The sequence below is a fragment of the Chelonia mydas genome, chromosome 7 (genome assembly GCF_015237465.2).
Source record: "Chelonia mydas isolate rCheMyd1 chromosome 7, rCheMyd1.pri.v2, whole genome shotgun sequence".
Taxonomy (NCBI): domain Eukaryota; kingdom Metazoa; phylum Chordata; order Testudines; family Cheloniidae; genus Chelonia; species Chelonia mydas.
In genome coordinates this window covers 114,154,750-114,169,759 of record NC_057853.1, presented here as the reverse complement: position 1 = coordinate 114,169,759, position 15,010 = coordinate 114,154,750, and the positions used below count along the sequence as shown (strand labels likewise).

Genomic DNA, 15,010 nt, shown 5'->3' with positions numbered 1-15,010 from the left:
AAATGCAATACAGGTTGGTCCAGTAAAAGATATTACCTCACCCACCTTGTGGGTCAGATATAAATCCAGTCACAAGTCCTACAAATACTTTAAATGAACGAAGGGCCCGATCTAAAGCCCACTGAAGTCAATGAGAGTCTTTCCATTGAGTTTAGTGGGCTTCAGATCAGATTAGGGTTGCCAGGTGTCTGGTTTTTGACCGGAACGCCCAGTCGAAAAGGGACCCTGGCAGATCCGGTCAGCACAGCTGACCGGGCTGTCAAAAGTCTGGTCGGCGGTGCAATGGGGCTCCTGGGACTAATGTGGGCTCCCTGCTGGCACCGGCTCCACATGGCTTCTGGGAAGCAGCGACATGTCCTCTGGCCCCTAGACCAGAGAGGCTCTGCGTGCTTCCCCTGCCCTGAGCGCCGGCTCTGCAGCTCTCATTGGCTGGGAACCAAGCTGCCTGCGGGCAAGGGCAGTGCACAAAGCCTCCCTGGCCGCCCCTGCGCCTAGGGGCCAGAGGATATGTCACTGCTTCCGGGAGCCGCCTCAGGTAAGCGCCATCCGGAGCCCGCCCAGAACCCCCTGCCCCAGCCCAGAGCTTCCTCCTGCACCCTAACTCGCTCCCAGAGCCCACACCCCCGCCCGCACCCCAACTCCCTGCCTCAGCCTTGAGCCCCCTCACACACTCCAAACCCCTCATCCCTGGCCCCACCCCAGAGCACACACTCCCAGATGGAGCCCTCACCCCACCCCCTGCACCCAACCCTCTGCCCCAGCCCGGAGCCCCCTCCTGCACCATGAACCCTTCCTTTATGGCCCCACCCCGGAGCCTGCACCCCCAGCCAGAGCCCTCACTCCCTCCCTCACCCATCCAGTGAAAATGAGCAAGTGAGCGAGGGTAGGTGAGAGCGAGTGATGGAAGGAAGGGGGATGGAGTGAGTGGGGGCGGGGCCTCAGAGAGGGTGGGGTAGTGGGCGGGGCAAGGGTGTTCGGTTTTCTGCAATCAGAAAGTTGGCAACCCTAGTAGATCAGACTCTAGATAAACGTGGTGTTTTTTTCCATCTTTGCACCACTGATCTCCCTAATGATATTTTAATTGAAATGAATATGGCACTAGACACTTAAGAGAGATGGCTTACTGTTGTGTCATAAACCACCGTCTCGCCCGCCACAAGTTTAGAAAATGTAGCTTCTTAGCTCAGGTCCCATTATGGTAAGAAGGGGCTGCTGTTAACTTTTAGATTAATTTAACAAAACCGTCTCCTGTTCCTTTTCAGTGCGGCCAAGCTTCTGGACAAAAATCCATTCTCCGTCAGCACTCCAAATCCGCTGCTTCCTTCTCCCACAAGTCTTCAGCTCGCTCAGCTACAAGCCCAGCTCACCCTGCACAGGCTAAAATTGGCTCAGACAGCAGTCACCAGCAACACAGCAGCTGCAACGGTTCTGAATCAAGTTCTCTCCAAAGTGGCCATGTCTCAGCCGCTGTTTAATCAATTAAGACATCCGTCCATGATTAACACGCCACAGGGCCATGCCGGAGGACCTCAGCAAGGACCTGTGATCGCCAATACTAGATTTCCATCTAGTGGAATACCTTTTCCAGCACAGAATCCAGCTTTAGCGGTACCAGGAGGAAGCATGGGGCCAGTTGGGAACATGCAGAATCAAAACACAAATGCTATTGTCATGCACCCCTTTGGAGGTGTAATGTCTCAGACGTCCAGCCAACCAGCTGTAGTTATGAGTCTAAATAAGGCAGGCCACTCATCTGCTGCAGGAGGATTTTATGACTACAATAAACAAAATGTCTCTGCCCCTCAAGTATACACAGCTGACGTAGGCCAGGGCAGTCAGCACAGCTTCATGACCAGTGGGTCTCACTCAGTCTCCTCCTCCTCAGGAGGGGTACCCTATGAGGGTCACTTTGGTCCTTCCGGCCAACTAAAACATGACAGTCAGCCTGGATTTCAGAAAGACTTCTATGGTCCCAATTCTAAAGGACAACATCCAACGGGAATACAATCTTTGGGTTTTTCTGGTGAGCCACAGGTGAGTGCTCATCAAACTGTGAGTCAGAAAGGAGAAGCAGGCCCTGGGGTACATAACGCAGGTGCAAATAGCCAGTGGGAAAATGCTCCTAATTTCTCCAGCCAGAACAAGCCTGACCTCATGGTCAGTGGCAACTTGTGGCCATCCACAGGTCAGCAGTATGAAATAAGAAACGAACTCTACAACCCTGAGGAACCGACACCTGACACAAAGTTTGGTGCTGGGACTACACTTCCTTTCCACAGACTTAACAATAGTAAACCAAGTTTCAGTAGTTCCCGAATGAGGCAGCATGAGGAGTTGACTGCAAACACATCTGACTTGTCAACGAGATCTCTTCAGCCTCATGAGCTAAATGACTTTCATGGCATAGCCCCTCATCACTTCCCACACATCTGCACAATGTGTGACAGAAAAATCTTTGATCTAAAGGTAAGTGATTCTAATGCGTTAAGGGGTGATTCTACTCTGCAAAGTGATTCAATTAAATTCATCTTGTGGAGTTCTCTGTACAGATTGTCTCACTAATATCATATCAAACTTGCTTGCTTTACAAGTAAAATTGACTATGTTGGCTTTTAAATACCAGTCCCGCAAACTCTAACTAGTCTCTGAAAGTCAAGATGGGTCCTTTCCTCCTTGTTCATCATCCCTGGTAATACAGATGCTGGAAGCAAACGTATGCTAGCTGTGTAACCCCCTTCGACCTTGAGTGGAGTTACCTGGGTGTAACTGAGGACATAATTTTGTAGGACTGCCTGGAGGACAACAGTTCTGTTTTGAGGCAACTTTTTGAGGTCTTGACATTTGCTTTTGCTTCACGCTGGAACAAAACCAGAACATTTTTATGAGCAGGGTCACAGTTGCCCAAGGTGCTGAGAACCTTCAAATGTTATGGACACTAATGGAATTTGATGGTACTGAGCATCTGGCAGGATGAGGCCTTCAGCTACATTAACTTAACTGATTTAATACTCATAAACTTAATTGTTTGAGAAAAGTCATGCATAGAAGATTTTCGGGAGCTGGAGTCTTTTTAACATCCATTTATAGTATTTTACTTACAAGTTGTGAATTGATGTCGGTATGGAATGAAAATCCACGTAGAACTAGAATCATTCCATTTAGTACTCTTCTTATATAGTAAGCCTTTGTATTCTTCCTTACCTCATGAATCACACCTCAGATTCTCTTGCTAAGTTTTTTCCATGAACTATAAAGTTAAATGAAGTGACTAGTATATGAAATAAGCTGATTTCAAAAACAGCCTCTATTATACATTTATCTGTCATGTCCTGTTTATTTCAACATAGGACTGGGATCAGCACATTAAAGGAAATCTTCACATCCAAAAATGTATGGTTTTCTCAGAAAAGTAAGTACTGTTTCAGAGATCTTGGGCCAAATTCATGCTGGTGTAACATCACTAACTTCAATAGATTTATACGAGGATTGAATCTGGGCATCTGAAATTTTGACATATTGTGTTTGTTATATTCCTGCTTCTTGAAGTAAAGCTCTGTTTTCCCTTTTCAGCACTGGCATCCAATGCACGTTAAGTTCAGCAGAGGCAGCGTTGCATTCATCTCCAAATAGCACATCAGTTTTCAACCCTTCTGGCATCGAAGGTGAGTTGTTTAAATATTCATTAATGAGTATGCAAATTAAAATGAAAAAGAAAGTAATTTTATAATGAACACTTTTTTTTTTTTTTGGTAAAATTTCATCCTAAGTGGTCCCTTTTTAAGCTTTCTGTGCTAGGAGATTATGGAAGAACTAAAGCTAAGAAAGAAAGATTGTACCTTAAAGTATTAATTTGTTTTTCTTTTCATTAGTGTTTTTTGCTGTAGTATCGAGCAATCTGTAGTTCTGTGTAGAAGCGTGAATAATTCTGATTTATTTAGAAGTGGGTCCTTTTTAATTAGACACATAGATACAGTTAATACAAGTCAAGGTTTTCACTCTGTGTATGTATAATCCATTATTTAGATTACCCATCGAATGCTGGCTCATCTTATGCCACTGTGTCAACAAGATCCTTTGGTCAGCCAAGTCCTACATTTTCTTCCCCTACATCTGGAGTAAAAGTGAGTATAATAAGCCAAATCTCTTCTTCCTTGATTTAATTGTAGAAACAGATTATACTTACTCAAATCAACAATGAACTAATTTTAAGGTCCCTTTTGGATAAGCAACTACAATTTCAGATCTTTATTCAAATTCACCTGTACCTCCTACATGTTTCTGGTGTTGGTTGAGTTGGGACTTTCTTACACAACTATGGTTATTTTTGTTGTGTGCCCCAGTTGAAGCCTGGAGTGGATGAATCAGGAGAATGGTTTTCTGAATGTTTTCAAACTCCAAAGAGGTTCAGGTCCAGTTTGAGTTTGGGATGAAGATCTGAGTTAATTCTTACCTTATTCAAAATGTTTCACCCATCCCGACGAGCAACATCTAATCCTTTTGATACAGTACTTTCTAGCAGTGGTGTCCAACCCTCCCCACACTGGGACACTCCCTTAGTTAGGAGTATGGGATGGGCAGGATGGGTGCAAGGCCCTGACACCTGTTCACTCCCCCCCCCCCACAATGGTCACAGCCCCCAATTTGAGAACATGTGCTCTATAGGACTAGTTTTCTGTTAGTTAAACTTTCTGTGCTACTTGCTTGTGCTAGTGCCATTAGTAATGTTTCAGCAAGTTCACATCCCTGTTCACCCTTCCATGATTTCACACTGTAACTCTTCCCTGCATTCATCATCATTCCTCTCACATGCCAAAAATATTCCCCTATTACAGTCTCACCCGGGTCACCTCAACTTTTATCCAAGTGGATAGAAAATTGCAAGTGTTAAATACAAAAAAAAGCTAAGGTTAAAATTGATTCTTAAATTTAAAAGGGCTAATAATAATAATAAAAATATAAAGAGATGGGAGTTAAAGTTGAAACATAGAAAAGGTAGGGTGAAAAATAGGGAAGTCAAAGATTCACTTTGGGTGCTGCTGTAATATAAATAATATCCAAATGTGTTTTTATGTGCAGCTTGTTATGCACTAGTCTACTGAGCATTATCGTGTCAAAAGCATCTTGGAAACCCAAGCTGATTCTGTTCCCATCTCACTCCTATTTGCTTTGAGTTATCACCTTCAGAAACGTCACCCTGTTTGTTTTAATATGGTCATTCTTCTTCTGTGCTCTCGTTTTGCTCATGCCAGGGATGTTCAGAGATTCACAGATGATAAAACTAGAAGGGACCACTGTGATCATCTTGTCTGACCTCCTGTATAACACAGGCCATAGGACTGCCCTGAATTAATACCTGTTTGAACTAGAGCATATCTTTTAGAAAAAACTTCCAATCATGATTTAAAAGTTATCAGTGATGGAGAATCCACCACAACCCTGGGTAAGTTGTCCCAATGGTTAATTACTCTCACTGTTAAATTTGTGCCTTATTTCCAGTCTGATTTTGTCTAGCTTCAGCTTCTATCCATTGAATCGTGTTATACATTGTCTACTAGATAGAAAAGGCCACTTTCAAATTTTTTTCCATCTGTAGGTACTTATAGACTCTGATCAAGTCATCCCTTAACCGTCTCTAAACTTCCTTAAGTCCTCTTTGAGTCCGGGATGAAGATTTGAGTTAGTTCTTACCTTATTCAGAGTGTTTCACCCATCCCATGTTTTCTTTTAATCATTCTCATGGCTATTCCCTTACCCCTCTCCAATTATCAACATCCTTCTTGAATTGTAAACACCAGAATTGAATGCAGTGTTCCAGTAGAAGTCACACCAGTGCCAAATACAAAGGTAATATCACCTTCCTATTACTACTCAAGATTCCTCTGTTTATGCATCCAAGTATCGTGTGAGTCCTTTTGGCCACAGCATTGCACTGCAAACTCATGTTCAGCTGATTATCTAACATAACCCCCAAGTGAATCACTGCTTACTAGAATAGAACCCCCGCCCTTCCTGTAAGTATGGCCTACTTTCTTTGAGCATAGACGTACAACTTCACGTTTGGCCCTATTAAAATGTATACTGTTTGCTTGCACCTGGCTTACCAAGCCATCCAGGTCACTCTGTATGAGTGACCAGTCCTCTTCATTATTTATCACGCCCCCAATCCTTGTGCCATCTGCAGACTTTATTGGTGGTGATTTTGTTTTCTTCTAGGTCACTGATAAAAATGTTAAAATAGTGTAGGGCCAAGAACTAATCCCTGAAGGATCCCAGTAGAAACACACCCTCTTGATGATGAAGATTCCCAGTTTATAATTACATTTTGAGATCTGTCAATTAGCAAGTTTTTAATCCATTTAATGTGTGCCATGGTAATTTTGTATCATTCTAGTTTTTTTAATCAAAATGCCATGTGGTACCAAGTCAAATGCCTTTCAGGAGTCTGAGTATATTACATCAGCACTATGTTTTTTAATCAACCAAATTTGTAATCTCATCAAAAAAAGATATCAAGTTAATCCGACAGGATCTAGTTTCCATAAGCCTATGTTGAGTGGCATTAACTATATTGCCCTTCTTTATCACTTTTTTTCTTGAGTCAACTGTTCATTATTTTTCCTGGGATTGATGTCAAGCTGACAGGCCTATAATTACCCAGCTCATCCTGTTTACCTTTTTAAAATATTGGCACAACATTAGCAAGCTTTGGGTTTTATAGATTCATAGACTCTAAGGCCAGAAGGTCCTGCTGTGATCATCTAGTCCATGTCAGTTATCCCTGCGCACATCACAGATCCTATTACACGCTCAATAGCCAAATGCTCATTAGTGTTGTTTAACTGCCCAAATATAAACAAAAACTAGGGGGCTGATCCTTGTACCTCCAAGCTCTGCCTCGTCAGTTTGGCGTCCCCCTGTTTTCTGAACTGGGAGAGAGGCTTTCACTATTTGCAGTAGGCCGTCTTGGCCCACCTTACATTTATAACAATCCAGTTTTGTCACAGTCCCAGCATTTAACTGAACTGTTTCCATTCATTTTTGCATTATTATTGCCCATCTCCCTCTTTTACAAACCAAATTTATCATTTGTTCCAGTCGTTCCATACGGGCACGAGACAGGTTTGAATCCTTTCTTTCATCGTACATATCAGACACAGAACTGTAATTTACAGGGCTCATGATGCTCAGCTTCAGTCTTCCTCACCAGCAGCTGCTTCCTCTTCTGGTGAACTGCTACCTGAAAAAAATTCAAGTTCTGTAGCAATTTCCACAGCCTCTCGGAGTGTCTTTGGCCTCCTTTTGCTGATCTTGATCTGCAAGTCCAGCTGAGCAGCTGTAGATTGGCTCATTGCCAGTCTATCCTGGAAGGCCTTGGCATTATCCAGATAGGCCAGGAATACAGGTTCTCTGCCAGTTCAGATGGGGTTTCTTCTTTCCCCTCTCGTTCTAGCTCTGTAGCTGTGCCATGGCCAGCTTAAATTAATGGCTAGCTCCAAACCGCATGTCAAAGGCTTGTATTAGGTCTGGATAACTCCATCTCTTTTCGGGGAGTAAATTCTGCAGCACCATCAGAACTCACCCAAGTTGGCTGCTTGTAAGCCCCCTTTCTCTCCTTCTTCCAAGCCATTCGTTTGAGCTGTAATGTTGACTTGAGCCAAATAAGCCTCCCAGAGAGTTTTTTCCCTTTAGCATTATTTGAGCTGGGGGTACGTTTGCACTCCAGCCCTGGAGCACCCACAGAGTCAGCACGTATGGTTATGTTAACTGAAGGATACATTCACACCTACCAACCTCAATGGGGTTTTAATCCAACCCATGACAACATTTCACCCAGCCCTGAGCAAAGTCCCAGGACAGCATCCTACTAAGAATCTTTCCCTTTTCCAGGAGCTGGGGACAAGAGTTGGCTTCTTACCTGAGAATTGCCCCAATCAGTGAGGAACGTACACATTAGTCCATAGCTCATAGATGTAGCCTTTTGGCTGCTAGGACTTGGAAATATAAATAGAGATACAAACATGGTATGCGGATGTCTTTGTGTGGGTGGGTTGGGTGAGAGATATTGATGGGATAAATTTAAAAAGAAGAGAAATACAATGATGAGAGAGATTTGGGAGGAAGAAAGGAGAGATGAATATAGCATAAGGAAGGAACTTGCACTTACAATGTAGGGAAAAGGAAAGAAAGATAAGATGGAGGGGGAAAGAAAAAGAGTAGAACTAGTCCAAAATTTTCTTTCATAATGTTTTCATGATGCACAAAATCGACATTTCCTACAGGAACATGTCTATTTTGCTGAAATTTCAATATTGAAATAAAATGTTTTGGCCTGAGCTCCCACAGTATGTCTTGAGAGCTATATTTCAGGTTCTCCCTTATGTGTTGGGCTTCTTGGCCAGACTACCTTTTCCATGATGCATCATGATCTTCCACCCCCTGCCCCCAACAAGCTGCAGCTGTGCATCCTGCGAGATGTCATCTGGCTGGGAAGACCGGCCCAATGAGGACAATGGGGGAACGAAGTACCCAACTACAATCTCCAGGAAGCACTGTGGCAGGGCAGGTGGTTGCAGTTCAACATCAAACAGATATGAAACAAAACATTTTGGCATTTCAAAAAAAATTTTGGTGAAGAGTTTTGGCATTTTGCCCTTTTTTGTCCTGATTTGAGATGGGGGAAAAAAATGAAATATCAAAATTTCCCTTGGGACAGAAATGTCTATTTCTGATCAGCTGTCAGAGACAGGAAAGCAGTGCTGAAAAAATTCCAGTGGGAAAGTCCTCATGATCAATTATAGGAAGGATAGAGAAAGTATAGAGTGAAGCTAAGAAATGAAAAGAGATATAATAAACATACAGGAGAAGTGTTTAATGCTGGTGAAATTGCATTTGGCTAGTACTGTTTGAATTTCACAGGTATGCATCAAATAATTTATTCAACAAATTTGTCATGGTATTTGACCAGATCTATAGGTTAATTACATGTAGAAATGGATTGTAAAGAAAGTTGATTGAAAATGCTGCTGAAAACCATACCTAATCAACAGTTCACAGCTGTTTCTTTAAATTGTAGGGTATGGATTTGGCATGCATGACAGAACAGGTATTTTTCATCCTCACTGGCTGAATTTATCCTCAAACTAGTAGGAGAGGGAAATCCTTCAAGCCCTGTACATTCTCAGTATACCATCTGCTAACAGCAATAAGAAAAAAAGAATTTCACAATAATATCTTTGTTTATATGAATGCTGACTATTGAAGTTTTAAAACAGTGATTGTTGCCTGAATGCTTGAATTGGTAGAAAGTTTTTAACCAAGTTGTGGAATTTAGATACAGATCTGAGTTCGGGTTCTGAGCCTCATCAAAGCTCGGGTGGACCCATTTCTAGTCCCAACCGCACACAACTACAGAGTTCACAGGAATGTAGAATACAAAGCTATCCACCTGCCCACGTTTGCTCGACAAGTTCATGAACCTTCATAACTTTTCAATTAACACAGTCTGCATTCATGACCAGACCCAAACCCTTCTGAGTTTTGCATGGTTTCAAGTTGCAACTTTCCAAAAGCATCACACACAGGGCTATTTTAGTATATCTCTATAGTGACTGTGCCTGCTAAAAGGAATATACAGCATCATATTATCCTGAAATGTTGGCAGTGACAACCTGATCATTGGCTTTTAACAAAACAAAACAATTATCAAGGGGTAGAGAGGGGCTCATGAAACCAAAATATCACAGCAACACAGCCCCAGCTCTGTCCTGCCACCAAAGTGCAAGCTTCTCCTCTGTTCCAATGTCAGTTTCAAAGGGAGATCCTGTCACTCAGGGAATGTCTAGACTGCCACCGTGGAGTGTGATTTCAGCTCGAGTAGACATACCTAAACTAGCTTTAATCTGCCTAGTTCAGGTCCTAGAGCAGTGAAGCCCTGGCAGCACAGGCTAACCATCTGAGTAATTACCCAGGGTCCCGTGGGGGCTTGTACAGTTCATGCTGAAGCCTGTGTGGCTTCACTAGTCTGTAACCAGAGCTAGCTGGATTAAAACTAGCTTGGGTATGTCTGCTCAAACTGCAACCATGCCCCAGGATTGCAGTGTAGATATGCCCTCAATCAGGAATGGGACTTGAGCTTTCCCTAAAACTCTCTGGTAAATCAGAATTGCTGATCTCGAACTGGACCATGTTGAGAGAAGATTGTAAGCTCTTTGGGGAAGGGACTGTTTCTTACTATATACGTGCATGTGTGTGCACAGAGCATCTAGCAGAATGGATGCAGATTAGGGCCTCTAGGCACTAGTGCAATGCATATACTACCGAACTAGAAGGCAATACACCATACCTTTAACATGTCTAAGATTCCAAGACAAATTTCTGGCTGATCGATATGATGCAAGTCTTTTTTATCAATATGTTTCATACAAATAATGCATAAGACCTCAAGCTTTCGAAAAAGCTGGGATACAGGCACTTGACATCCATATTAGGTGAAACAACATTGGATTATCTCTGAAAATTTAAGGGGAAGTATATTTAGATTTTTAAAAATGAATACTTCTCATAGCAGTTTTGGTCCCTTGGGCATGCTTCTACAATATGCTGAGCATACTCAATTTCTGTTCCCTTCAGTGGGAGTTGAGAGTGCTTAGTGCCTTGCCGAATCAGGCCTTTAGTTCTCTGTTTGCTGGAGAGAATATCTGGAACAGTAGTTCAGCTTTCATAATGCAAAAGGATCTGCCTAGAAAAGCCAGGTATTGCAAAGCGAGTGCATTTGTAAAACGTCTTGATTTTCTTTTCTGTTCTAAAGACAAAGCAATGAGTGACAATGAACAGATTAAAGGAGCTCTCCATTCTGGAGATCCATTGGAAAAAAAATACTTGATTTATTCAAAAAGGTCACAATGTGTTCAATAATTCAATGAGTATTATTTGACCAGCACTAGTGGTGAGGTATAGAATCACCATAACACTCATTTCCTAGTGTCTAGGCAACCTAAAATACAACTAAATAATAAGTAGTGCACTGTACAGTGTCTCTTATATTTCATTGCAATGGAAAACAAAAACAAACAAATGGTAATAGGTTAAAGCATGGAGGCAAGGTAGTGGGTCAGAGGTGCAAATTGGGCAACATTGACTTTCTAAATTGTAAACTCAGGTGACAAGCCCAACATCTGTGGTGGCTCCAGTGAACTTGATCCTACTAGCTCAATTGCTTTGCACCTTTCTTTGAACTGCGCATTCTAATTGAAGGCAGATTTACTTCTCTGGGAAAAACCTGCCCTCACTGCATAGCAAAGATCATAAGTCCGCCAGAGTACATCCCCAGTTATCTCCTGAGTGAGAAGTCTTCCGAGTAGCATTAGCTAGGTTACATTACATACATCTCTCAACATATCACGATGCCTCTTTGAACAGGGAGCGTAAAGCCTCTTTTCCACATACGGGCAACAGGAGACTGCTTTGGAAACTGCCTCTGCATTTCAGAATAGATTTCCACTATCTCGAAGCGATTACCACGCTGTCAGCTTGAAATCTGTGCCAGCCCAATTAGGGAATTCTGTTCGGTGTCTGTGTTCAAAAGGGGCCCCAAAGAGGAAACTCCGCAGTATGTTTCATTGTCATGGTGGAAGGGGGAAGGTTGTAGGTTCTGCAAAATGAAATATATGTGACTCCCCTAAAAGTGAAACAGGGCTCATTTTACTTCCTGTGTGATTCAGTCTAAGTTAGAGGCAGAAGGATTTAAATGCAGCCCATATTATCCCATACCTCATTTGTAGTCCCCTCATCTGAACTTATTTCTATTGCTGTATAATGTACTGATACGTGTTGGGTCTGATGTAAAACTATAAGGTTGAGAACATTTAAAAGGAAGGAAGTATGGTTTTAATTATTTTAGTGCTGATTAGGAAATCTCATTTGTGCAAAAACCTACCTAGTTGCTGTATTATCAAACCTTCTATACACACGTTTATTCCTCTTAGTTCCCACAAAGGAAATCCACCGAAGGCCGAGTAGTACACATCTGCAATCTCCCTGAAGGAAGCTGCACAGAGAATGATGTCATTAATCTTGGACTTCCCTTTGGGAAAGTCACTAATTATATCCTCATGAAATCTACTAATCAGGTATGTTGCCTTTTGTGCCATTAATTGAGATGTATTAATCTTTGTGTAAGGCTGTTTCTTCGTAATAGAAGCTTGAATATGCAAAGTGTGCTATTAAGGTACAAAGGGGTGTCTGTCAAGTGTGATCAACTTGGCATCTCTGATTGCCTGTTAACTGGCAAAAATAGGTGAAAGCGTTGTATTAAGTGAAACATTTTTGCAAAAATGCCTCTTTATCATTTCAGAAATTGGAATAATTTTGACTTGTTCTATTACCCTTAGTAGTTCCCTCTGTATTTTCATAGCGCTATTTATTTTTTCTACTCATCACTGCAGAGCTGATGGGAAGAATGAGTTGTATTCTATTCTGCTTCATTCATCACCCACTGCTAGCTGAGCACTGGCCACAGAATCTTCATTTTTGGTGATGCAGAAAGCAAAGCACAACCTGGATTTTTAGATCACAGGTTGAGCTCCTCATGCTGACCGTCAGCAAAATCTTATGTTGTATTTAAATGGAAAACTGATCAAAACTGTATGGAAATAAATCACTGAAGTGGGATATGTCTGATTTTAGTCTTCTCGTAACCATACTTTAAAATCCAGTAAATTTACATTCATGGGTTTACACTGGCCACTTAAGCTAAAGTCACATCAAAATATATTTTTATTTAAATTGTTATAAACCTGCTTGTTAACATCACTCTGATTTTTAATTCTTTCTGGCTTTTGATGGTGACAGACACGTCTCCTAACTTATCGACATTTGATTTGTCTTGCAAACCAAAGTCTGGATCCTTACTGAGTCTGCAAAATTCAGTTGGAAATCTCAAGAGCAGCACCTCTCACAGCATTTGCCTCCTTTCACCAACTAACCACGAAGATGACTGAGAAAAGGGGAAGAAAGTGAATTAAGTCTTTCATATGCCAAGAAAGATTTAGTTAAAGTCATTTTTATTTTTTTGCTAAGTGGTTTGTTCATCTCTGGTTTTAGTAGGGTCTCATCTTTTGTAATTGGCAATCCATTTTCTTTTAAATAAATGGAGACTGATCAAAATACTCACGGTTACGATTTCAGTTCCAAAGCTGAAAAGCTACGTGGCTCTAAGGAAATCTTGTTTCATTGAGCAGGCTTTTCTAAACTCCTGTGTTTTACAATTTACTATCACAAATTTCTCTTAAAAATATTATGAACTAAAGTTGGTGTGCCACATTTTTCTCTTTCATTGCATATTGTCTAGCATCCACCAGCTTCTTCTTTTTTGTGATAGGCCTTTCTCGAAATGGCTTACACTGAGGCTGCACAGGCCATGGTGCAGTACTACCAAGAGAAACCTGCTATGATAAATGAAGACAAGTTACTCATTAGAATGTCTAAAAGATACAAGGAGCTTCAGCTGAAGGTAAACTATAAACAGTGTACTATAACTCTGGAGTTATTGGCATACCCTCAGAAACCCATCTAAAATCCTCTGCTAATCACTGATTTTTACTTACCAGAGTAAGAATTTTAAAATGAAATGATGGCAAATAAATTAACCAACATACGCTAAGAAGCCATGTTTACTTGACTGTTGGCTTTCTTCTTGTATTTGAGTTATTCGCAGAGACTCTACTTAATCTGATTGTCACACCATTAATTCTAAACTCCTTCCCCAGCTGTCTTATTATGGCCAGACATTGGTATTGCTCAGTCAAACGAAAGCCTAATATCCAGCCGTGCATGAAACGTTGCAGACTCCGTGTGGTGGCAAAAATAAGATGCTACTGTTCTTTCCATCATTCTTCAGATATGATTTAGTAAATATGGCTTCACTAATTGTGCCCTGGAGCCATGGTACAATTTCCATGTATAACTATGATGGCAGCGCTGCCTTAAACATTTTCATCAACAGCTTGTTTTCTCTCTCTGCGGATGATCTAACTGAAGCACAGAATTTGTCATGGGGAATCAGAATGCTGAACGATCATTCAGTCTTTGGCCTCTCTATTGAGAGTGTCACTGTACTGATTCCTGTACACTAAGAACTGGACTGAGAAAACCTAATGCATTTTACATATGCCACTAGGGTGACCAGACAGCAAATGTGAAAAATCGGGAGAGGGGATGGGGGACAATAAAGCCTATATAAGAAAAAGACCCCAAAATCGGGACTGTGCCTATAAAATCGGGACATGTGGTCACCCTATATGCCACCAACATTAAAGGAATAATTACTTTCATGATGACTAATCTGGGAAGGAACTATAGAGGTGAAAGGCTCCACAGCTCATTACCCACTCCCCTGAGCCACATAGCGTGTGGTTTTATTTCACTATATACAGGCTGAGTTGTGTGTATGCTGTAGCATTGGTGTGGGGGTAGACCAGGGAATAATGATGGTCCAGTAGTTAGGGCACAAGCCTGGAACTCACATGACCTGGATTCCATTTCCCTGTTCTACCAAAGATGCTCCAGTCTCTGTGTGCCTCAGTTCCCCATCTCTAAAATGGGAAGAATAGTTCCTCCCTACCTCACAGGGTGTTGTGGGGATATATACATTGAAGCTTGTGAGGTGCTCAGATACTATGGTAATGGAGGCCTGGTAAGCATCTAAGGTAGATAGATGTTGAACGTGAACTGTTCAGAAAACTCTAAAAATTTTCAGCAGTTCCAACTGCATGCAGCCTTATGGCTCAGAGGTTCCTGACTCTTTCCTTCAGAGGTAGTAAAAGGGATTTTTTTAATCCAGGAAAGGGTGGCTTCTATTGCTATGAACTGCTTTCAGTGCCCATATGACTATATTGTTCAGCTATTGTTGTTGTTTTTTGTGTTTGAAGAGGTATCCACACTTTGATCTGCTGTAATACATTTTTTATAAATGGTCTTGAAAAAATATCACCTGTTGAAATTTCACTTACAA

General features: G+C 41.7%; 1 protein-coding gene across 2 annotated transcripts in view; it reads left to right on the top strand.

Annotated features, from left to right (window-relative positions):
* Nucleotides 1-15,010, top strand: part of RBM20 (RNA binding motif protein 20) — a 163,939-nt gene that overhangs the window by 128,178 nt on the left and 20,751 nt on the right. For both annotated transcript variants that reach the window (XR_006291981.1, XM_043550279.1), the window contains exons 2-7: nt 1,263-2,466; nt 3,348-3,409; nt 3,571-3,662; nt 4,024-4,121; nt 11,985-12,128; nt 13,379-13,510. Coding sequence is in view for 1 of the 2 variants with exons in the window: in XM_043550279.1 (XP_043406214.1) it covers nt 1,263-2,466; nt 3,348-3,409; nt 3,571-3,662; nt 4,024-4,121; nt 11,985-12,128; nt 13,379-13,510 (1,732 nt within the window). In the remaining variant the exon portion in view is untranslated. The remainder of the gene's footprint in view (nt 1-1,262; nt 2,467-3,347; nt 3,410-3,570; nt 3,663-4,023; nt 4,122-11,984; nt 12,129-13,378; nt 13,511-15,010) is intronic.